General features: G+C 33.5%; 1 protein-coding gene across 1 annotated transcript; it reads right to left on the bottom strand.

Annotated features, from left to right (window-relative positions):
* Window positions 1-785: 785 nt before the first annotated feature.
* LOC132752444 (sodium-dependent phosphate transporter 2-like) lies at window positions 786-27,074 on the bottom strand. The gene is made up of 9 exons (XM_060742770.1): window positions 26,982-27,074; window positions 12,765-12,955; window positions 11,235-11,446; window positions 7,919-8,014; window positions 6,275-6,415; window positions 5,097-5,182; window positions 4,161-4,257; window positions 2,048-2,216; window positions 786-864 (listed from the first exon to the last, which is right to left on the bottom strand). Exons 2-9 carry the CDS (start codon window positions 12,845-12,847, stop codon window positions 786-788), a joined length of 963 nt encoding a protein of 320 aa, XP_060598753.1. The 5' UTR covers window positions 12,848-12,955; window positions 26,982-27,074.

Raw genomic sequence — 27,074 nt, forward strand, 5'->3', positions numbered from 1 at the left:
GTAATGTGATGCTGATGCAGGCATACACATTCTCTTACCTGTAAAATACAAAATGCCAAAAACAGTACCAAAATTTAAATCTCTTTGAATTCCTCGGCAATATATTTTTAAAAAAATATAGGAAAAATATTCAAAATATAGGAGAATATAGGAAAAATAGGAGGTTTTTTAAAATATAGGATTCCGACCCAAAATATAGGAGTTTTATAGGAATATAGGAATTGGTTGACAGCTTGCACATATGAGCCGCGCCATGACAAAACCAACAGGATCCATGCTGTTCGCTTACCAACCCTATTACAAGTAGAGAAACTGATAGCGAACAGCATGGATCCTGATCAGACTGCGCGGACGCGGCTCATATATCTCTATTCATCTATGAAGTATTAGTCACTTTTAATATAAGAGCAATGTTACATTAAAGGGACTCCACTGCAGTATTTTGACAGATCGTAACTGGATTTAATTCTTTCAAATTAATGTTCCATTTGATATAGGTTGAGACAAATAATGTGTGTGCAATATTCTAGATCATTCGCTCATTCCGTTTTTCCAAAATAATTATTCTGATCGTCAGAAACGTCTCAAAACTCTCAAATCAGGCTAAGAGTAGCACATACAATGTAAATATAGTTATCAATTTATTTCTGAGTATAATTCTTATTTATCTTAAGCTTTTTATCTTTTTGTTTTAAGTGCCCCAGCTGATCTACATAAGAAACGCCAATTTTAAGTTTACAGGCTTTTAGACCTCAGTGGAGTTCCTTTAAGGTACTCAAACTATTTCATAGATTACCTTTACCTATTGGCCTTTTATACACCATGTGGAATATGTCATGTAGGTATCTAATACTAATTTGTAACCTGTAAAAACAAGAAATAAAACATGATTGAACTCAATCAATAAAACAGAGATTAACAAGAAACATGGCAATGCCATGAAACCAGGTTTTCAATTATCACCATTGTAGATAAATATGTTGTAGTTGAAATACAAATACAAGCAACAAATTGTAACACTATGTGCAATGTAAATCATGAATAATGTAGGAGGAATTGCACACAGAAGAAGAATTCACTATATATTCTGTATAAGGAAAAAAAACAAAGGGCCATAATTAGGTCAAAAATTATCCAATCACAAAACCCCAACAATATGCGCCAGGGCACTTGATGACAAGGCTTCTGTGAAAGTTTGAACAAAATCCGTTGAGAAATGTAGGAGGAGTCGCGTACAGAAGAAATTGTTCACTACATGTATATATTCTGTATAAGGAAAAAAAAAAAAACTGCCATAATTAGGTCAAATATTATACAGTCACAAAACGCTGACAATATGCCCCAGGGCACTTGATGACAAAGCTTCTGTGAAAGTTTGGTAAAAATCCGTTAAGAAATGTAGGAGTTGCGCACAGAAGAAATTGTTCATTATATATATTCTATATAAGGAAAAAAAACAAAGGGCCATTTTTAGGTCAAACATTATCCAATCACAAAACCCCAACAATATGGGCCAGGGCACTTGATGACAAAGGTTCTGTGAAAGTTTGGTCAAAATACGTTGAGAAATGTAGGAGGAGTTGCGTACAGAAGAAATTGTTAACTATATATTCTGTATAAGGAAAAAAAACAAAGGGCCATAATTAGGTCAAATATTATCCAATCACAAAACCCCGATAATATGCGCCAGGGCACTTGATGACAAAAGTTCTGCGAAAGTTTGGTCAAAATCTGTTGAGAAATGTAGGAGGAGTTGCGCACAGAAGAAATTGTTTACGCCCGCCCGCCCGTCCGCCCGCCGACATACCTCAATCTAATAACCAGTTTTTTCCTTCGGAAAACCTGGTTAATAAGGTAAATAGAAGCAAAAACCTTAATTCAGTGTTTTGCCAAGGACAACAGAATACACTCTTCTTTGAATTAATGAAGAAAAGTAAGAAAATGTTTTCTTTAACTCATTTGTATCTTTTTTAGTAACATTCTATCTCTAGCATATTATTCATTGTAAATACATGTAGAAAGTAAATTAAATTAACATATACATTACCTAGAAATAAATATTCTATATATAATGAGATCTTTGTTATTTGCTGAAAGACAAGACGGGTAGCTGACCAGGTTTGGCAATCTAATATGTGATAGTATGGCGCAGTGAACACAGCATAACAGCATCCTACTGTAAACAAGAGGGCCATGATGGCTCTGAAATCGCTCACCTGAATATAGAAACTTTCCATGGCAAGGAACAAGTAATATTTTAAACTATAAAGAAAGTAGATGTAAATCTTAATATTAAACTGATATCACAAAGTTTATATTTTTATACTGAAATAGTACATGTGTAAAACATTATTGGTTGCTATTGCTAAGGACTAAAGATGTGTACATACATGTATAAAAAAAAATCAATGACCTCCTAGAAGGGCCAATTTTGACCCCAGGGCTTTCATTAGAACATTCTGAGAAATAGGTCAAAAGCTCAAAGTGGGCCCCTTTTCACCCCAGAAGCACAACCTGAAAACATGGGACAGCTTAACCTTTAACCTGATATAGACCTGTTTTGACAGCTTTTCAACCCCCTCCCCTTTTTGTGACCCCAAACAGTGAAAAATTACCCCATTTAGACCCCAAACTCTGTTTTTCGTTTGGGAATTGTTGCTGAAACAAGATCACTTTTTCGGTGCCACCTTTTCTCAAAAAGGTACATCAGGGGGTTGCCAGAAGGGGGATGTGCCCCCTTCTGTTTGGTGGGGTTTGAAGGGAGACGGTAGTCCCCCTCATCGCCAAGAAAATTTTGGACTTGTGAGAGGATAAAAATGGCCCCAGGACAATCATAAGGTAATGTGTAACCAACGCTGAAAAACCTTTGACTCTATCTCAAACCATTGAAAAGTTGCAGCACAGTAATCAAATATGATTGAAAAAATCAACGCAAAATAGTGATTTTTGGCAATTTTGAGATGTTCCCTCGCTGCCATTGTAACAGGAAATTCAAGACTGAGCATGTCGTTAAAAAGGCAATGGTCCAGTCAACATTTGTGCCAAGTTTGATTAGTATTGAAGCATCTTTCAAAGTTTCATAGCAGTTAGAACTTGTAACATGAGGCTTTTCAATGAAAACGGCAATTTTTCACAAAATGCTCATGCTGAACAATTTTTGTGTACTGTCATAAAGGAAAATTTTGTGTAAAATTATTTCCAAATTGAACCAGTGGTTTAGATGTTGTTAAGATGTTGTTGTTTTCTAATTCTAGCTCTGGCAGCCATTTTATTAAACAGTTCAGCCTGTCACTAAGTGAGAGATGAGTTAAAAAAAAGATGACAGAAAAAGAGAAGGAACTGTTGACCTCGATCCCCTGAGGTGGGGCCAATTTTGACCCTAGGGGTTTTATTTCCACAAACATGGTAGACATACACTAGAACATGTTTCATGTCAAATATCTAAGCTCTACCTCTTTTGGCCGGGCCAATTTTGACCCTAGGGCATTTATTTGAACAAACTTGGTAGACATCTACAAGAACATGTTTTATACCAAATGTCTAAGCTCTAGCTCTTTTGGATTTTCACAAGAAGATTTTATTTAGTTTTTACTATATACATATAAGGCAAATCAACAACCCCTAGGCTTGGGCCAATTTTGACCCTAGGGCATTTATTTGAACAAACTTGGTAGACATACACTAGAACATGTTTCATGCCAAATATCTAATCTATAGTGCTTTTGGATAGTCAGAAGAAGATATTTTAAGTGTTTACTATATACATGTATATATAAGTAAAATGACCCCCTGGGGTGGGGTAAATTTTGATCCTAGGGGTTTTATTTGAACAAACTTGGTAGACATCCACTAGAACATGTTTCATGCCAAATATCTAAGCTCTACCTCTTTTTGATTTTCACAAAAAGATTTTTTAGGTTTTTATATATACATATAAGGAATATCAATGACCCCTGGGGCGCGACCAATTTGACCCTAGGGCATTTATTTGGTAAACTTAGCAAACATCCACTAGAACATTTATCTTGCCAAATATCTAAGCTCTAGCTCTTTTGAATTTTCACAAGAAGTACATTAAACCTGCATCAAAAGACTTCAAAACTGTTTTCCAATTTGTGTTTAGAAATTTTAAAAGCTTTATGTAATTATGTAATACTCACACTGTGAGCCTTTGTAGAAGATAGAGAACAGATTACTCGCTATAGTAAAACTGTAGAATATTGGAAGAAGTTTCAAACCGGGCTCTAACGGTTTCTCCTGCAATAAAACATGCCGGAAATAAGTGGGGACTTACTTTTTATATGCATTATAATTACATTTTTTGTATATCAATTCTTAAAATATTTTACAAATTATGAACTAGTTTTTACAACAAAATTCATTTTATCACGAGGCTGATTGAATTTTAAATCATACACTGTAAACATGTGAATTTTCTGCTTAACTAGTGGTAAAGAAAGACTTCGAGCATTTTATTCTGGCATTATTAGTCACAAACAGACATTTGAGAAGAACTATCAACCTTACGAAATCTAGCTGGAAAGCTTTTTTTATCAAAAGTTGTGATTTACAATCAAGGTCATTATTTTAAGATTAAAAGAAAAAGACAACATGTAAATGAACGTTAAAGGCCCACTGTGCCTCAGAAATGCTTTTACTTTGATTTCCTCAAAAGATTTTTATTGTTTGTATCCTCATGAAGTTTTACATAAATTTACTCATTGGCTAATTACCTGAACCATCTTTTTTGCTTCTGTTGCATTTTTTGGCAATTAGTGCACTCAATATACTGTGGTTTAGTATTTTGTATGGAAGACAAAAAACTACAATACTACTTTGTTTACATTTTGAGACTAATAATTTCACCTTCAGTCTACTATATTCAGCTGATAAATATCTTGCAACCTATAAGCCTTATTTTCAACATTTTTAAACTCATGTTTTCCCTTTCGAAAGAAGGGTAAATTTTTTTTTTTTCATTTCTGAAGCATAATGTGCCTTTAAAAAAGAAAATCGTTGACAGTCAGCAATAATTCTAAGAGAAATAATTTCTACTCTTTCTCAAAATTTTTATGATTTTAAAAGCTAGTTCCTACCTTGCTCAGAACTATTTTAAATATAAACAAGAAGAGAAGTGTAGAGATGCCAGCAGATAATAGGGGTGAGGCGAACCAGGAACCAACTGAAAGATAAAAATATATCAATAAAATAATATAACATCATAATACCCTAAATACATGAAACATCAGAATGTATACAACATGAAATTACCCCTTACCGCACTCATCATCTTTACATTACATCTTGCCCATCTCTCTCAATATAAACAAATCCTTTCATCTCTTTTATTGTTAATTTCAAAAAAAACATTAAAACAATTACAAAAATATCTTCGAAATATCTTGGCATTTTAAAGCTACATTAAATACATTTCATTAAAAAGAAATAGCTACATTTTGTTTATTACATATGTTTCATATCGACTCCAGTTCTTATTTTGGTGTCCAGACAACAAAAATGAGTTTATAAGCCATAAATTTATAAACTCATTGTGGCGAAATCAGAAGTGTAATTTCTATTTGAATGAGAAACTCCGCCTTTGTCATCCATACATCAATAGAAAATCAACAAACATTTTTAAGTAAGCAGTCTTAATTTAACCATATATTTCTGCATTACATTTCAGATGTTTTCATACAAATTCAATCTTTTTATGAGCTGATGACTTTTTTGTAAAGGACAGGGATAATGTACTGTGAAACTAAAATGGTAAAAGTTTGTTTGCACAAGAATATCTCCTATTTGCTGTACTCCACATGGTTACAATTGATTTACCATTGTGACATAGCGCATACACAAGCTATATATACAAGTCTTCATTTGAATGTTAAAATTCATATACAAACTTGGGTGTTACCGTGGGGTTTTCCTTGAAAAATCATAACTTATGAACAATTTTTAATGAGATTTACAACAATACTGTTAAAATATTAACAAAACTATAAAATGCTTGGATTGTAAGTCGATGGAAAAATATGTTTACATATTTTATTTAATGTAGTAACTGATCTTTTGCAAGATAAAAATTTTCAAAATTACCTAAGTCATCAATGTTCAAACCTTACAATGCCAAATATATCAAATGAACTCTATCAATTGAATGAATAGCAAACAGTTCAAACCAAGATCTTGGTCCTCACTGGTCACGTGGGTAGGTGCATTTGTTGTAAGCAGGCTAGTTTAAATTCACTACAATAACTAGCTATTAACTTACTGATGTAGCTAAGCTGTTTCCAGTTGACCCCGCTAGCACTGTGAGCCACAAGGGAGAACCCTATTGTCGCACCAACTAGACTGTGTGTTGCTGACACTGGGAGCTTCAGGAGCGAAGCCACCAACATCCATATACATGATCCTATAAAAATAAACAATCAAATTTCAAATATCCACATACCTGATCCTATATAAACAATCAAATTTCTTTACAACAACCTTCCTTGTTGCATCTTGGTCAGAAATATAAGCACAAGCTAATGTAAGCCTTGATAAACAAGCAATTATCATAGTACTGCAAGCAATCCATAAGTCCCCTACCGGTTAGAACTCCATCAACATTCTGAAGGGCCATTCACTAATGTTTCAATTTTTCTATATTTTAAGTAAATTTGTTGGAAAAGTTCTTTAAAAGTGATCACAGGAAACAGTTTTTATGAACAGACAGACAGACGGACTGAAAGGCACTCTAAAGTTAATATTTGAAACATCCCTGTCACCAAAATATAACATTTTTAAAAGCAAAATTCTTAAAGAGGAGATTACTCTTGAATTAAAGATGCAATTTCATAAAAAAATTTCAGCTCTTTTTGACTAATCACAAATAATGTTATATTTGCCATGTTTTAAGCCTATTTGTTGCCAAGGCAACCAATATTTTTTCATAATAGGGAGAACAGATAAGACATGCATAATCTCAAGACTGCCATCTACCCATATGTCAAGTTTCATAAAAATATTTCCAGTACTTTTTGGGTTATCACTGGATTCAGTGTATATGTAAAATTTGCCATATTTTCAGTCTATGTGTTGCCATAGCAACCAGAATTTTCAACATAGGAAGAAAAGAAAAAGACGTGCATAATCTCCAGACTGCCATCTACCCATATTACAAAGTTCATAAAAATATTTCTATTACTTTTTGCGTTAACACTGGATTCAGTTCATGTGTAAAATTTGCCATATTTTCAGTCTATTTGTTGCCATAGCAACCAGAATTTTCAACATAGGAAGAAAAGAAAAAGACGTGCATAATCTCCAGACTGCCATCTACCCATATGTGAAGTTTCATAAAAATATTTCCAGTACTTTTTGCGTTATCACTGGATCCAGTTTATGTGTAAAATATGCCATATTTTAAGCCTATTTGTTGCCATAGCAACCAGAATTTTCAACATAGGAAGAAAAGAAAAAGACGTGCATAATCTCCATACTGCCATCTATCCATATATCAAGTTTCATAAAAATATTTTCAGTACTTTTCAAGTTATCGCGGGATCCAGTTTTGTGGACGGACGGACTGACGGACTGACAGACAGACACAGACAGACGGACAGACAGACGGACGGAGGGTAAACCTAAAGTCCCCTCCGGTAAACCGGTAGCAAAGGAAAATCTACATCAGTGGGGAGTTCAAAATTCAACATGATAATAAAACTGACCACCATTACTAATACATCCACAACTCATTATTTTCTGCTACCCTTGTTTTGGAAAAGTTTGGAAGGGCTAAGAATGTGAACGTTTCTTCTTTACCATTAAATAACTTTTCACAAAAGAATAAGTTAAATAAGTTGGTTTGGTGGAAACATAATTATTAAAAATATAAAGTCAAATATAGTTTTCATCCTGTATTATTTCTTACCTGACAGTGCGGCCACCATAAACTCGGCCGCTGTACTATTTGGGAATAGGTCTATTAATATTATACCTTTTCGTATAGTGTCCAATACCTTCGCTCCTGAAAAATGAAAAAAAAAATTATTTTTTTTTTAAAGTAAGTAAAAAAGGTTTGAATTTCTCAGTTAAAAACAGAAAATCAACAATATCAATAAAAAGTCATTAACCTCCCCCAACTATTCCATGTTATTGAGGATATTACACTTGTCAGTTACTGTAAACTAAGTTAGAACAAGAAATGTGTCCATTATACTATTTATTAAAAAACACGGGTGCCCCCACACTCCACTGTTTTGTCAATCTTATCACTAGGTCAAATGTCTTTAATTGGGCTGCATGTGCCAAAAGTTGAAAACTAAAAATATTTAACTTAGTAAAGGGTAAGAACTTTTCAAATACTGAATAAATTCACAAGCGAACCCCAAGGTGCATAAGTACACATGCTGACCAACATTCTTGTAAACTTTCAGGCCTACAGGTTGAGCTATGCATGAACAAGTTGAAAATTGCAAATTTGTACTAAGTCAAGAGCAATAACTCTAACAAAACTGAAAACAAGGGCAACATTGTCGCAATATACAACCGTCACAGAAGCTTTTGAGAGAGATGTGGACATTACAGATATGCATATAGGAGATATGCTCTGGGCGATATCTGGAAAATATCTGGATATATTATCATCTCTAGTGATTTTTTTATCTGAAATTTGACCAAGTGTGACCTTGACCTTAGCCGCAGGGACATAAATTTTGCGCACAACACTCCGCCTCACAATGGTAAACATTTGTGCCAAGTTATATTGAAATCCCTCTATGCATGTAGAAGTTTTGCTCCGGACAAGCGTTTTTCAATTACCTCTAAGTGTGACCTTGACCTTTGACCTAGAGACCTGGTTCATGCACACAGCTTCTCATAGTGGTGAACATTTACTTGAAGTTTCATTCAATCTCTCCATATGAGTAGGAGATATGCTCTGGACAAAATCTCTATATTTTATCAACTTAAGTGACCTTCACAATCATCTTTAGTGACCTTGACCTTGCATAATTATATTAACCTTAATTACATGTTTCACACCAGTAGTCATGATAATGACCATTTGTGTTTCAATCCTTCAATAAATGATGACTAAATGGTCCCAATACACATTTTCATATTTTTATCTGAATTTTGACCCCTATGTGTGACCTTGACCTTGGCCGCAGGGACATACATTTTGCGCACAACACTCCACCTCACAATAGTGAACATTTGTGCCAAGTTATCCCTCTATGCATGTAGAATTTTTGCTCCAGACAAGTGTTTTTTCAATGACCTCTAAGTGTGACCTTGACCTTTGACTTAAAGGCCTGGTTAATGCATGCAAAGTCATAATAATGACCATTTGTGTTTGAATCCCTCAATAAATGATGACTAAATAGTCCGAATACACATTTTCATATTTTTATCTGAATTTTGATCCCTATGTGTGACCTTGACCTTAGCCGCAGGGACATGAATTTTGCATATGACACTTCGCCTCAAAATAGTGAACATTTGTGCCAAGTTATATTGAAATCCCTCTATGCATGTAGAAGTTCTGCTCCGGACAAGTGTTTTTCAATGACCTCTAAGTGTGACCTTGATCTTTGACCTAGAGGCCTGTTTTATGCGTGTGACACAGCTTCTCATAGTGGTGTACATTTCTATGAAGATTCATTAAAATTCCTCCATGGGTGAAGGAGATATGCTCCGGACAAATATTGGACGCCTCCCGATCATCAAAATGTAATAAATTCTCACTTTTCGATAAAAATCCCCCCATTTTTCAAATCCTAGAAGAGACACTGCAAAACATATAAATTCACAAGCAAAACCCCAGGTGCACAACTATACATGCTGATCAATATTCCTGTAAAGTTTCATGACCCTAGGTCAAATATTTTTTGAGCTACATGAGACACAAGTTGAAAATTGAAAAAATTCTACTAAGTCAAGGGCAATAACTCTAACATAACAGAATATATCCACAAGTAAAACCCCAGGTGCACAACCTCACATGTTAAGCAACATTTGTGTAAGGTTTCATGACTCTAGGTCAAATACTTTTTCAGTTATGTATGACACAAGTTGAAAATTGCAATTTTTTTCTAAATTAAGGGCAATAACTCTAAAAATACTAAATAAATCCACATGAAAGTACCCAGGTGCACAACTTCACATTCTGATCAATATTCCTGAAAAGTTTCATGACTCTCATTCAAATCCTTTTTGAGTTTCATGCGACACAAGTTGGAAATTGCAAATTTTTACTAAGTCAAGGGCAAAAACTCTAACATAACAGAATAAATCCACAAGCAAAACCCCAGGTGCACAACTACACACGCTGATCAACATTTGTGACTCTAGTCAAATACTTGTTGAGCTACGTGCCTCACAAAATGAGAACGGACAGACAAATAGACGAGGGTAAATCTAAAAGGACGGACAAGGGTAAATCTAAAAGTGGGGGCACAAAAAGTGGGATGAGACTATAAATAGATATTTAAGAGGTAACAATAGACATCTAAATGTCTACAATGCAAACATCAACATCTACCGCTGTATATATGTAGACCTTGACAACTACTATAGATAACTATGGTCATATTCCTAGATTTTGTTTCGTTTTTATACTGGATTAAAGTGTAAGAGGTCTTCCTCCAAAAGTAAAGCTTGAAAGTCGCATAGGACATTTAGTTTTAATGTGACTGAAAATCCATTAGAAACAAGAGAGAATTTAAAGGAGCCAGATTTTCTCTTTAAAGTTCTTTGTTCTTGGTGATGTTTTTTCCAAGGTTTTGTCACAAAACTACCAAATAGTTCTTGGTGATGGGTTTTTCTCCAAAGTTAAATTGTCAAAAAACCACCAAATACATTTTTATCAGTTCCTTACAAACAACAGTGTGTTTGGAATGAATTAAGTGTAAATTTTACAATTGCCATCGTACAATGACAAAAGAACTCCAATAAAAACAAAGGCAACCAATTGGAACTTTGCATACAGGTGTTACATGCAGGTGTGTGGGGGAGGGTGAGCAACACTTCTTTCAATTGGATTGCCTCGATTTACTGGACATGATCAGTTTTAGTAAAACACTTTGTTTTTTATAGACTATAAAATCAACCCCCATTAAACTTAAACTACATATATAACTCGACATGGACTCTCAATTATTTTTTATAGTAACAGTTAATTCAGTCAGACATCAAATTTTCTCAAGATGTCATTCTTATACAAAATGAAATTAGAAAATTCTTACCTATTAAAACTGCACCTAGAATTTCGAATATAGTTCCGAGTATGCATGCCTGTTTCAATGTCAAGACCTTGGCCCCAACTGATGATCCAAATGAGTTTGCGACATCATTGGCGCCGATACCAAAGGCAAGAATGAATGCAATAATAAAAGCAACAACAACAATCCATATCCAATCATTATTTGCCAACTGCCAGTAGTCTAGTGTAAACATACTGAAAAATTTTAAATAAATTATCATTATTTAACCTTGAAACACCCTTGAGGTATTTCACAAAATATAATTCAAGATGTTTTTCACATGATATGCTCCAGTTTTGATTCCTGGTCAGTTGACTTGGTTTTACAAGCTGATAATGGAAGTTAATGCCAATGCAAAGAAAAATTTGGATCCTGACTTATAAGAGGTCAGTCTTGTATGTAAGTAAACAGGTTTTTTTTCCATGATTTTGGGAACATGACCCATACCCTTGGAATTAGGAATTTCAGTGATGATTTGTTAAAAATTGGGGGAAAATGTTATAATGATAAAATGAAAGCAAAGAATCACCATCTAGGATGGCATCTTCAAACATTTAAGCACCATAACAGTGAAGAAGCCCTTATTTTCAAAGATTTTAGAATTTGTTATTCAATATTTTTATTTTGTAACTTTCAATTGGGAATTTTTCCTGTGGATTGGGAAAATAATATACTGTTTTCAATTGAAAATATGTCCGAATATTGGGTAAAAAATAAGCCAAAAATTAGAAATGTGTCCCCACACTCCACTGATGTGTCAATCTAATGTCTCTAGGTCAAATTTTTTTTTTTGGGCTACATGTGCCCAAGTTGAAAACTAAAAATCTTTTATTAAGTAAAGGGCAAGAACTACAAATACTGAATAAATCCACAAATATCAACAGGAAAATACCCAGGTGCACAACTCCACATGCTGATCAACATTCCTGTAAGGTTTCATGACTCTAGGTAAATTACTTTTTGAGCTACGTGCGACACAAAAAGAGAACGGAAGGAAGGACAGACGGACGGACAAGGTGGCGACTATATGCTCTCCCTTCAGGGAGCATAAAAAATATTTTACTGCACCCAAACATTAATCTGAAATCTGGACGCAGACGCCGACGCCGGGGTGAATAGGACAGCTCTCCATATACTTCGTATAGTCAAGCTAAAAATGCTCACACCAAATAAGTGCTTATAACATAGAGAAATGTAGGTGTTGCACACAATAAAGTAGTAATATAAATTAAATATGTATAGAAATCTATGGCTTTGCAAAGTAGAGTATATCTTTCATATATTAACATTCTGGTCCATACTGTGGCAAAAGTGATTAAATCACAAAACCCTGACTTGGTACATCATACCAATTGAAAGTTCTGTGAAGATTTGGTTGAAATCCCATAAGAAATGTAGAAAATTTAAATACAGAACTGCAGACATTGTTTCTGCCCAGCAGCCAGCTGACATTCCCCAATTTTAATAACCGGGTTTTTCATTTCGGAAGAGCAAGTAGCAAAGTCAATATACCATATATGTAAAGGAATGTTGCTTGCACCATTAAACCACTTGAGACCTGACGTGTCGAGACAATCGGACTTGTTCGACTCCATTTCTTGACTACCACTCCTGTTTACAAGCTGTATTACTAGTCTTAACTGGTTAAGTCCAAATTTATTACTTTAGTCAAAATGATGTTCCATCCAAGTCATAGAATTAACCTGCAATAAAAACAAGAAAAACAGATAATACTATTTTGTAATTTTGATTACCAACCTGAGGAAAATAGTAATTCATTATTCTTTACTTTTGTTAATAGTTTAATTCTTTGCTAAATATACTTATGTGAACAATTCTGTACAGTTTGACAATGGAATGACATATTTGTCACTCAAAGTTTGTAACATTTTTGAACAAAATGACTCCCAGTAATGTTGCATCATAATTAAGACTTTCACAATTTAACATATTCTTAAATTTGGTAATTTTCTTTGCAAGTATATTAAAGAATTGACAATCCCCAGAATGTAGGCTCCATATTTCTCAGTTCTGTATAGTATTATACATGCAAGGTATTTCTAAATGGGAGCATAACACAAGAGCTGTCCGTAAGACAGCGCGCTCGACTTTTTTAGTGCTTGCCTATAATACAAAACATTGACAGTTAAGGGCCATAATTCAAATAAAATCTTTGACAGAATTACCTTCTCCTGGACATGTTTGGGAATCATGATTGTAAACAAGTATTCCAACTTTCAAATTAATATCTCAAACAGTTCAGTCAAAAAGTGGACTGGTACTAAAAACTTAACCAAGATTCTAAGTCGATAAAAGGCCTTAATTTTTAAAACAAATCCTTGACAGAGTTACCTTCTCTTGCGTACAGATGGGGGTAATGATGTGAAATAGCATTAAAAGTTTCAAAGCAATATCTCAAAGGGTTAAGGCAATAAGTGGATTTTACCCATATTCAATGTATTTTCTAAGTCAAAAAGGGGCATAATTCTGTCAAAAACCTTGACAGAGTTATGTCCTCTTGTCTGTTGATGAAGGTCGTGATGGTAAACAAGTATGGTCAGTTTCAAAGCAATACCTCCAATGGTTTTGAAATAAAGTGAGGTGGTACAAAAAACTTAACCAAGCTCAATACACTTTCTAAGTCAAAAAAGGGCCATAATTCTGTCAAAAACCTTGACAGAGTTATGTACTCTTGTCTGTAGATGGAGTTATGATGGTGAACAAGTATGGTAAGTTTCAAAGCCATACTTGTAATACTTCTGAAATAAAGTGGGGTACGAAAAACTTAACCAAGGTGTGACGCCAACGCCGACGCCGACGCCGACGCCGGGGCGAGTAGGATAGCTCCCCTTTTCATAGAAAAGTCGAGCTAAAAAGCCACCATCTAGCTGGCGTTATGCTAAACTTTTTCTTATTTCTAAAGTCAAGCACATTGAGAAGGAATAAAGTGGTAAAGAATATTCCAAGAATAAATTATTTCTTGTACAAAATATAACGGTACCTCAAATTTCTTATTTGACATTGACCGTCAAGGTCTTTCAAAGGTCAAGGTCACATTTGAATTAATCATCATGTCAGTTTTGTCATAAATGTTCTCTTTCCAAGAATGAATCAAATCTATTAATTAATAATGAAATTATGACCCTTTTTCAGCAAATTTATAATATTTGACCAGCAAATTTATAATATTTGACCTTGAGGAACAAGGTAAATTAAAGGTCAAAGTCATATTAGAATAATTCAATATGTTGGTTTTACCATATCATGTGTTCATGTGTTCGTTTGTCAGAGTATAAACCAAATCCGTAAAGAAATAACAAGGTTATATGACAATTTAAGCAAATTTGAATAATTTGAACTTCACAGTCAAGGTCAATTCATGCCAGGTCAAAATCATCTCAGAATAATTCAACATGTCATTTTTGTCATATGTGTTCTTTTGTCTTTGTAAATAAATAAATTTTAAACAAATTTCAAGAGTTTCACCCTAGTAGTAAAGGTCATATTTGAATAACTCATCAAGGGTTTTTGTCAAAAATGTTATTTTGTCCAGGTATAAATCAAAGCCATAAATAAATACGAAAGATGTGGCCAATTGTAGCTTGCACTTATTTGACCTTTTAGTGTCATGGTCAAATTAAGGTCAAGCATATTCTTTTATGTCTTTTCCTAAGGATTGTTGTGCTAAAGTATGAAGACAAGTCAATCAAATCGTTACTTACAAATTTATAGCCAATTCGAGGCTGGCACAATCTGATTTTGACTTATTTGTTTCGTTTTTATCTGCAGCTTTTCTTCACTTGTCGGCATGATATTCATGTAGTAAATTCTTGAAAATTTCCTTTTGTCCGTACAGGCTGTACGACAACCTGGGCAAAACGGATATTTAATATTCCCGCCCCTGCTGCAAGTATAACAAGCAAATTTGTTGAATTTATATCACCCGCCAAGTACTGGTTATTACTAACACAACAACTGGAGACAAAAGATTTTTTTTTATATATTTATCATGGCATGCAAATTTCCTTTTCGTATTGATGGTTCTTGTTGAAATCGATCTAGCAGTTGCAAAGAAATAGCAACATTGCTCTATATGCATAATGCACAACTAACAAAGGGCCATAACTCAGTCTTGAAGGGTCTAACTGGAACAAGGCAACAGTATGTGCATCTGCCCTTGCAGGGCCCTCAGTCCAATTTGGGATAACGTTTAGATTTTTTCAAGTCAATTTTATATGTTTTGAGAGGGAATTTTTACCTCTGTTATAGGAGAAAAAACATACTTTTTTTGGTGGGGGACAGCGGCAAAATATCAGCCGAAGGTTTGGTAGATCAAGGGCCCTGACTTTGTATTGATTGTTCCAATAAAGTTTAATTGAATTCCAGCCAGTAAATGCGGAGAAATAGCGTGGAAATGATTGTTGCTCTATATGCATAATGCATAACTAATCAAGGGCCATAACTCTGTGTTGAAGGGTCTGACTGGAACAAGACTACCACATCTCCTATTGGTATCAATTGTTTCCATAAAGTTTGGTTAAATTCCAGCTAGTAGTTGCAGAGAAATAGCACAGAAAGGATTGTTGCTCTATGTGCATACTAAATAACTAATCAAGGGCCATAACTCTTGTTAAAGGGTCTGACCAGATCAGGATGACGATATGCTCATCTCCTATTGGTATTGAAGGTTCCCATACTGACATACTGCATAACTAAGAGAGGGCCATAACTCTGTGTTGAAGAGTCTGACTGGAAAGCTTGCTGATGATAGGCACATCTCCTATTGGTATTTATGGTTCCCATAATGTTTCACTGAATTCCGGCCAGTACATGTAGTTGCAGAGAAATTGTGCAGAAACGAAATTTGGACAGGGACAGAAGATGCGGTATGACTTACTGTGACTTAAAATACTGGATAGGACTGATATTTTTCAAAGATAGTGGTTCTTTTGGTAATTTTTTCTTGATATTATGATTTATAATGTTAAAATAATAATACATACAAAAAATCATTAAATTTGACCCACAAATAAAAATTATTTTTTTTTGGCAAAATACTTTGCACTCACAGTAAAAGTACTATCCGTGGCAGAAAGAAGATACCGGATAGGACTGATATTTTTCAAAGTTGATGTTTTTTTGGTATTTTTTCTTGATCAGGGTTCAAATTTAAGCTGGCATACTGGCAAAATGCCAGTTAAAATCTAATAATGCCAGTAAAAATTACTCTAGCTGGCATTTATTTGCAAGTCACTGTTCATTTTGGACGTTTACATAATTGTTATCATCTGAGATGATGATGCTTGGCAACTGCACGCTGCAGAAACTGATGACGTTTACTGTGCCAGATGCACTTATTGATGACGTTTACCATAAAAATCAATTTTTGGTTGGTCTATTTATTTTTCTGTGACTATATTTTGATGGACTATTTATATTGGTAAGAGCATCCAAGATGTTTTATCAGGGTCCAATGTAAATGTGTAGCTCTCCTCTGTAAAATGTTTATTTTTAAGCTGAAATATTTATTTATTTTAAGTAGATCAGTACCTATGAGTTTTCAGGCTGTTGGTGTAATCAAGTACAAAATATGCTAAAATTAATGAAAGTCCTAAGAAATTACATTACATAAACAAGTTTATAACTGTACATTGTCACCAGTGGGTGTTCCTCTGGTATATCTAATCTGATCCCTAAACAATGGTCTATCATTTATAAATTAATGTGTTGAAATGTTTTTTTTTCGTTAAAAGAAGACATCTGTGTTAATCAGTAATAAAGATGTTTCTGATATTCAAAAGACATTCAAGCTTATTATCATTTGTCATACCATATTTTCAAAATACGTTGTCATTGTGTATTATAATAATAATAATAATAATAATAAGATACGTGGTCATGGAAATGCCAGTTCCCATATTGCCAGTAAAACATTTGATCACTTGCGAAAGTCTGCAAGTAGAAAATCTTGCTAAATTCTATAACCCTGTTGATATTATGATTTATAATGTTAAAATAATAATGCATGCAAAAAATCGAAGATACCGGATGATAATATCAAGAAAAATACCAAATCATTAAATGTTTGTTTTGTTAAAAAATGAATTAAATTGACTTACACACTGTAACAAAGTAAACATATTTAAAACTGAGCGATAAACATTTAGTAATTTTAATTGAAACGTGGAAAACTAGAGTGTAAGACCATTTATCATGCAACTGCTATGGTAATCACCCGATAACACTTGCCTGATAATTATTTTTGATATCAGGTCAGTAACCTCAGATATCACACATTTTTCAATTGCTTATTTAATATTCTCATTTTTATAAGCATGTGAATTCTACAATTTTATCTCATACCCTTACAAGTCTTGAATCAAGATGTGATATTCATTTATTTATTTATTATTTCGATTTCGATTAGGAATAAATAAGATAGGGAATAGTTCATCACCAACTGAATGAAGTGACGTCATAATTCATATTGCAAATGACATCATCAATGTCCACGTCATATTATACATGTAAACATAACAAACAGGCTAGACGATTTTCTTTGAGAGCTTGTAAATATTTATTTTATTTTGACTGATTTAATATTATTTATTAAGTGAACAAATTATTTTGTTAAAACAAGAGCTGTTGGTAGGACAGCAACGCTCGACTATTCTTAGTGCTTGATATTAAAAAAAACTTTGATTAAAAGGTAAAATTTTCTCAGTAAAGAAAAAGGCAAAATTTTTCTTTAAATCCATATTACAGTTATAGGCCTTGGAGAGAGTCCTATTATGCTCTCAAAGAAGAGTATAAAATTTCAACATGTTTCAAAGCCTTATGTCAATGAATTTTGAAAATATTTGAGGTATTACAAAAACTTTAACATAAATTCTAAGACGAAAAAGGGGCATGATTCTGTCAAAATGCTTGATACAGTTACCTCCTCCTGTTTACAGGTTGGGGTCATGATGTCAACAAGTACATGCAAAGTTTTAAGGCCATATGTCAATGAATTTCGAAAATATTTGAGGTATTACAAAAACTTTAACGTAAATTCTAAGACGAAAAAGGGGCATAATTCTGTCAAAATGCTTGATAGAGTTACAAATTCCTGTCTACAGGTTGGGGTCATGATGGTGAACAAGTGTGCAAAGTTTCAAAGCCATATGTCAATGGACTTTGAAAAAATTTGAGGTATTACAAAAACTTTAACGTAAATTCTAAGTCAAAAAAGGGCATAATTCTGTCAAAATGCGTGATAGAGTTACCTCCTCCTGTCTACAGGTTGGGGTCATGATGGTGGACAAGTGTGCAAAGTTTCAAAGCCATATGTCAATGGACTTTGAAAAAATTTGAGGTATTACAAAAACTTTAACATAAGTGGTTAAGCTGACGCCGACGCCGAATAGTCGAGCTATCGAACAGTCAAGCTAAAATATAAGACGCGTATTTGTGTACTGATCGGAGACCATCAACCGGACACTTTTGGTAGATTTTTCCGTACAGATTTCATAATTTTTAACCTAGAGACCAAAAAATTTGACACAGTTCAGCTAGGTTCTTCTCCTAACTGACAAACTAGTTTGTTTATTTCTGATTGTCTTGACATTTATGTCAGAGGCACAATATGGAGGGTATCAAAATTACCTAAATTGTCTACACTACAGAACCATGTGTCCGGACAGATATGTACATGATGTGACTTATTCAGATAAAAGCTTGGGTGTTTTGATTTTTGATTTGTATATGTCAGCAACAAATGCTGAAGTTTTGGATATTCTATTATTCACTCTGCAAATGATTATAGCTGGTTTATGCTTTGCTTTCTTGACCCCCGAATTTCAACGTCAACATTCTTGAAATAGACATTAAAATATTACCATTTATGGAGGTTGAAAAAAATTTATTTACTTAATTTTAAAAGAAACATGCACTTATTGTTGATTAAAAAGTGACTGACAACCACTGAACAAAGAAAATACTAAATTAAGCATTTTTGGGGCCGTCCGGGTTTGGAGGTTGTCAGGTTTTGGTGGTCCCCAACCAGTAGCATGTATTTGATTGCCGATTTGACTTTTCTTTGGTTGAAATTATCATGAACTTTTGAATTTGGCAATTCAAGGAAAAAAGTGCAGTTAAGTTTATGTGATTTTAAGGAATTTTTTTGATACTACTGTAGTAGATTTTTTAAAGGTAAAAATATTATCATGTTACACTCTATTGTATCTTTTATCACAGGTAATAATCTCCAGTCGAAAGAAAAAATTGGACGCCATTTACAAATTCTAAAAGTGTTCTAAAACGGTGCCTGGACTCTATATTGGGGTTATTTGTGACCAAAACTAGGTCCAGACCAAAAAAACAGGTGACAATCCTTATATGCTTTTCTCTTGTCGATTCGTGACTCTTACTTGGAAAAATTGCACTTGCACAACAAATATCAGACATACATTCAGTTCAATAAGTGCATTTGTTAAATAAATTCATTATCTAAAAGTTCAAAAACTTTTAATTACTTCTAAAAACAACCGCTCAAAGATTAGAGCATCTGAACATGTCAACCATGACTGTCTTGCTAGGCTGGACGCTTACCCATCGATTCGTGATATCCAATTCACCCTGTGGCGTCATCAAAATATAGGTGCTCACACCACTAAATCTTTGCATGGTTATTTTCAGTCCGATCTGATCAGTATATGTTTCGAAGTCTTAAGTAAATTCTTACAGCATAATGAATTTTTTTTGGGGTTAATTGCAAGTGTGTTTGATAAAATTAAAAACATTAATATCGAATATTTTAAAGTAATTAGGTCATCAGCTGCCTGATTGTAGGGTAAGCTCATTTACGCCTGTTCAATTATGCATTTTGATTGGATAGAATTGTCAAATTGAGAGTTTAATAAAACTTGTGTAGTTTTCGGATGGTGTATGTCCTTGCAGAAGTATTTATACCAGACATTTATTTAGGTCACAAATCCATGAGAAGGCACAAATCGATGAGAATAAGGCATATATAGTCTATATATAAGGATTGTCACCTGTTTTTTTGGTCTGGACCTAGTTTTGGTCACAAATAACCCCAATATAGAGTCCAGGCACCGTTACAACTTAGTCCAACTACTTGTACTGTGCGACAAGATATTGCTATTTTCGTGTCTGGGCAATAATCTCACCTCTAGTCAAAATATATTGACGTGCCAAAGCTTGATTCTGAGATATTTTCGTTCTAGAGCAGAATCTCGTTTGTAGAGGCAAGATATTGCCCAGACACGAAAATAGCACATCTCGTCGCGCAGTACAATTAGTTGGACTAGGACTAGAGTTAAAGCGAGATTCTGCCCTAGAATGAAAATATCTCAGAATCAAGCTTTGGCACGTCAATATATTTTTTGACGAAAGTGGCTAGCCGTACGGGCCCGTACGGCTAGCCAAAAGTTCTAGCCGTACGTGAGTCTCGTACGACTAGCCAGGACTCACTGTATTGTCTAGCCGTACGGCACTTTTCAAACTTACATGGTTCAAGTCGAACATGCATATGTTATTTTGTGCCTCATGATTATGATTTGTTGTTTTATTTGTATGAAAGGTGAATTTTTGTTCATTAAGCACATGGATCGAATAAAATAATGATCGGAGTGGAATATAAAAAAAAAGAACTTTGAAAAAAAACTTTTGAAAAGCAAAAATTATTGTATAATTTTCAAATACAGTAGATAAATATCAAACATAAAAGCACAATCAAGTAAGCCTTAATAAAAGCCTACCCAGGGACTGACAATAGAATTTTAAAATGCGTTTGACAGAACATGCAAACTTTCCTTAATGATGGACAAACTTCTATACCGTCGGTAATTGACGCAATTATCAGAGCCCAATAACAATTTTTCACTTTAAAGGTGTCGAAAATTAAACTTAATGCCCTGCTTAATGAAACAAAAACGGACTAAGGTTAGACTGATAGATGCAGATAGGGCTCGGCAAGCCTCGTCTTTTTTAGACCATATCAGCCTACTGGTTTCCTAGCAGTTTCCGTCCCCTAGCAGTTTCCCGGCTGTTTATCATTTTCGTCCAGTACCGTCTATTTTTACCAGTAAGGCATCCACATTATTCTATCAATCAGAGAGACATTTGTTTTCTATGCTAAACCACGGATTTATATTACAAGGATCGGACACTTTCGTTTAGCTTAAAGTCCTGTCGCGTGCATGCGCGGAATCGAATAAAGGTGGACAGAATGAGATGGCGGAACGTGCGGAGTACGAAATATGACAGATTTTCACCGGAGTATGTGGTGTTATTGCAGCTTTGTGAAAAAATATACACATACAAATGTATTGATACAGTATTATTTTGTGTCACTAAAGTATTATTATATGAAAATATGCTGATAGAACGCTGCAACGCTTAGTTAAAAAGTACCTAATTTAAAAAATATTCGCCTATTGTTTAGGCATACTCTACACTTCGCCGCCCTTTTACTTCAAGCACGAATTATTACCACGATTCAGAATAAGATAATTATTTTTTACATGGTTTAATGATGGCATTGCAAAAAAACATTTCTTGATTGCTAAAAAACTTTTAAAGAAATTCATGTTTGAAATGTGTCTTTATTTCTGTGAATTATTTCCAAAAGATTTGTACATTTTTTATTTGATTACCTGTATATTAGTATAAATATAGTAAATATTCTACTATTAAGTGTATTAAATATATTTTCAGATCATTCTAGACAAGCATTCCTATATAGATGAATTCATTAGATTGGCAAGGAAGAAACTTTTATTGGCATAGAGAACAGCTGTTTTATAATATTATTTTTTATTTTGAAACATAATTTTTTCATAGATATCCTAAACAATTCACGTCAAATGATTTATTTATCAAATGTTTATTTTCATCATTTTTCAGAGAAAGGACTATACAAATTTAGTTGTATATTTTCAATTTCATTTATAAATGTTAATAAAGAAAATAGATTTACATTGTACAGTCAACTATCATTATCTCGACATCGCTTTTCTCGATATTTCGTTATCTCGATGAAATTTTGAAAGTCCCGATTTTCTTCCTTCTTAATCTATATTGGAAATATTTGTTTATCTCGATATTTCTATTTCGATATTTTCAGTATCTCGATGTAAAATTTCAGCCCCAACAGTTATTTTCACACTATTATCCTTTGTTTATCTCGACTTCGTCTGTTCCCTTCAGACGTGTGAAAAACACAATCTAGACGATAATTGCTCAATTAATAGTGCGTGTCATAATGACGATTATGTTTGTAACAAGTTTAGCTGTTTTTATAAAAGTTAATCTACTTAGCGTGTTGATTGACAATGAGTGAATTTTACATTCTTTTTAAATATTCGAACACTGTATCAATTCATTATGACTTTAAATGTAAAAGAAAAAGTGAAAGTATAGAAACGCTATCGTTGCAATATTGTTTCACAACATCACCACCAAATCAATCAGCGGTGGAACAATCTCGAGAAAAACCCGATAAATAACCCGAGAGGATATCCGGATCAACCATATCCGATATCCGATTCACTATATTGGTGTATTACTGAGTAAACCTCACTATGTGTTTTTATCACAGACACCCGTATTTCCGCTGGTAAACATCCACTTATGTTACTTTGTTAAATATTGACTAGGCCTATGAAAACAAGACATGGGGATATTATAGTTTATTTGACATAAGGTATGCACATGTCTTTTGTAAAAATCAGTTTCGCCTTGTTCTAACCCTAATATGTTTATCTCGACATTTCGTTATCTCGATATTTTTTGGACGGTCCCAATGACTTCGAGATAACGAGAGTCGACTGTATTTATATATATCCTCTTCAGAATCATTTTCTTACCACATATGCCATGAACTGTAGTTAAAGACCGCGCATATACAAAATATACATTCAAATTATATTTGTTTTTGAAGATTGAGTGTTGCAATTATCACATGTAACCTGGTAATGAAAGTTTGGAAATAAAGTTTTTTAATTATCACTTACCCCCCTTCAAAAGTAATTAAACTTGAAAGAAATTTAAGCGATGTGTAAAAAATAATCAACAGTTACTTTTATTTCGCAAAATACTGACTCAAACTGTACTGGCATGCGAGCAGTTCCTGTACAAAAAATGTAGTTACTTAAAAATTATTTTTTATTACGCTCACACACCAAAAAATTGAATGTTACAAATCAATATTCAGCTCGTCACACAAATTATGGAAATTCCATAATGTTCTAAACATAGAATAACCCTATTTATGAGGCCTCATATGGGGTACCGAAATTATCCATTATTTTGTATGAAGAGAAGTAGTTCCCGTACGTAAAATATAACCCATAATAATTATACAAATTTGTTATATCAGACCTATTTTTCATTTATAATTGTTGAAGAGACCATTTCTCACAGGTAGGTAAATCATGTAATTAATGATATAGAGCGTAGACTTAACACTGGTATCTATTACCCAGTACTGGTACCCCAACGCAATCACGTACAATGGCGTGCTTGTATGCATGATATTTTACTCATTAAAGCCATGAAATTATAAAATATAATAATATAGGTAATTAAACAGGTTTAAATCATTGCATTGCCTACTTATTTGTACGCAGGTTGTATTTGTGCAAAACCCTTTAACAGGCCTCACATGTAAGTATTTTTTGCGCATGCGCGCAAGGACGGAATCCCCCAAAGGTAACAAGGTTACGTTTTCACAACACACAGGTGAAAGTGATTTAAAATGAAAACTTTCTATACGAACTGCCGAACTGACACCTATATTTTCTCTCGTTTATGCATCTGCTTGATTAGAAATCAATTTTTGAAGAATGCAAGTAAAAATCAAGCGTTTAAATGAAAAATACGGGTACTGCTTCTGTACGGGAACTGCTCGCATGCCAGTAAAGATTTTTATTGTTTTTCTAGCGTTACATTAAAAAGTATAATAAATATCTTTCTACAGGCATTCAAATAAAAAGAATAATTAAAATATACGGATTAAAATATACGAGTGACATTAAAAAGGCCGGAATCGAGACAGCCACACAAGAGAACTTTACTGTTACGATGATTGTCTACTTCACTGCACCGACATTTGAAAACAGATTTACAAAAAATAATAATAATATAAATGATGAATGAAATTTAAATATTCTATGAATATGGCAATATTGACAATCTCGGCAATATTTTGTACTAAAAAATGAATAAATTTTCTTCACGTGTAAAGGCCGCAATACATTACCCGTAAAACAATTGTGCGTTAATAAAATTGACTACATAACCCAACAAATCTTAAATATTGCATCTTTGATCATATGTGAATAACTTACATCGGCTTCTTTTTTGTTTTGAAACTGAAAGTATTATGGTACCGTCACAGGGCACTCGTTTGGCCATTTTTGGGGCCGAATATCGGCCCCATTCCCCTCTCAAAATCATATGCTTTTTTCCCCTATTTCAGTAGAAAATTCCCCTTAAAAAAATTGTAGTGTTAGTGTTTGATATTTAACAAAAAAAAGTGATGTTTTGATTTCATAAAAATAAAATATATTTCTGTTTAACTTTCAATGGATTGAAAACTAAAATACAGTTGTCAACAACGCTGTATGTTAAAACCGAAAGTAGCAGGAAGTGAGAAATGTACAAGGGAGGTAACTCTCGTAAAAATTATTGACAAAATTAATGTGGCAGATAATCATCGTAGGAGTTTACCTTATATTTAATTTGTTTAGAGAATAGACATACATTGTCATATTCTGCTAGTAAATAAACAAAACTAAATTTAATTTCTGTCAGTTGTTGTTGGAAAAAACGTATTTCTCTTGCAGTTTTGTACTCAAATATTTTCGTACCCAGTTTTACAGTTACAGACAATTTCCTCTGGAACCAAAACCTTTCTTAGAAAAAGCATAACACTTTCTTGTTTATTATTATTTAATTCTTATATCAATTCACATTGTTATAATTGTTTCAATCTAAAGAACAGGCAGAAATATGTAGAAAATAGATTAAGAACTGACCAGTGCAGATTGCAAAATAGTGTGATACATTTTTAACTTTAAAAATAAAGAAAACATTAATGACTATGATAGGAAATAATTTTGCTGTGTTTCCATAACTTGGGTACAACATACCCTTGCCTAGGAAAGTCTGCCTTTCCAGAGCTTGTTGCACTGAATCAATATTTTTGTAAGTTTTTTTTAAAAACAGCAACAACAAAAACAACTGTCAATTTTAATTTTTTATCAAAAACAAAAATGCATTATGCTTGTTATAGATTTTAATATAACCCTTACGTTTTTCAGAATTTGCATTTTACCCCTCACTTTAGAATTTGAGGGGTATAAAACCCTTGGCCAAAAACATATATCTGAAGCTCTGATTGATGTCTGAGTCAGTCAAGTGCAATAAGAAAGCAATAAAGAAAACAATGACATAGCCTATTTCAAGAAAAACTTTATGTTAACTTATATGTTTTATATGTTAGGTCTATAGTAATAAATATACTTTATAGCTATTGTAAGTAATGGTTGGAAATTGTGCCAAGAGTAAGTGTAAAACCTAAATTTAAAAAACTCATATATGGCTTAAAATTCCCCTTTTTGTCTTAAAATGACGCAAAATTCCCCTTTCTGAGGGTATGGTTACCTGTCCCCAAAAGTTGTCTAGTGCCCTGCGTCATAATAAATTTCAAATATAAAAAAAATGTAAATTTACCGCGGATTTCGTCAAGTTAATTTTTTAACCGTCATTGCGGACAGATAAACTGTACCTTTAAAAAATAAATTAGATATTTGAATTAACCAAGTAGATTTTTCTATTTTTCTTCAAAATAAACTTTAAATTTCCAAAATCGGATAATAAATGAAAAAGCTATATGGTATTTTGTAAAGTAGGTATCCGTTGCGAACGGGCATTTACGCTTCGCCCCGGTAAATTATCGATCGATGTACCTTTATCGGGTGCACGACAAGATATTTAAGCATTTATATAGGGTAAACTGGGAGTGTCCGATCCCTGTAATATAAATCCGTGGCTTAACAGCATTTAAAATAGTACAACGATTTATAAGTTTTGAAGTTTTGCCTGTTATTTAAAGTAACATAACAGAACTTGCGACTTTCAAAAATAAGCAAAACATGGGGAATTCTAGTTTGAATATCCATGAGCAATAACTAAGACCCCATTTTAGGTAAATCAATACTTCGTAAAATATTTTTGCAGACGACACGGAAAAGGTTGGGAAGTTCTGTTTGTCTGATAAAACCATCTTAACATTGCTTTATGGTACTGAATGATATTCAAAATAAAAAAGGTCCAGAAAACTTCTATGAATTTTTTAATAAAGGTGAAAAAGGTGTTACGTTTCAGGCCTGTATTCAAATTAAAAAGTAAAATGAAAGTGCAACATTAAACACATGGCAATACCTGAACAGCTGAATACCGGACAGGTACCTAACTTTGTTCTGTCACAGTTTTGTACCCCTCCGTAAACTGATTTTTATTTTATTTGTTAAAAAGTGCAATTTATGGCCGGAAACTGCTTGGAAACCAGTAGCCTGATACAGACAGTAGCATGTTATTCTCTAATTGTCCCGATGATGACATACAAAATGGCCGCCCTAGGCTATGATTTCTATTAAATCTGATTTTGATCAAGTTATTGTTTCCTCGAGTCATAGGCTACAGTGCAGTAGAAAATACCTCTTTCTTACAGCTTATGACACTTAATTGTACTTTAAGGTCATTGTTTTCCTTCTTTCAAAACATTTAGAAGACGATTCTACAATATACTGA

Source organism: Ruditapes philippinarum, unplaced genomic scaffold (genome assembly GCF_026571515.1).
Source record: "Ruditapes philippinarum isolate M1 unplaced genomic scaffold, ASM2657151v2 ctg1831_1_1_1_1, whole genome shotgun sequence".
Taxonomy (NCBI): Eukaryota; Metazoa; Mollusca; class Bivalvia; order Venerida; family Veneridae; genus Ruditapes; species Ruditapes philippinarum.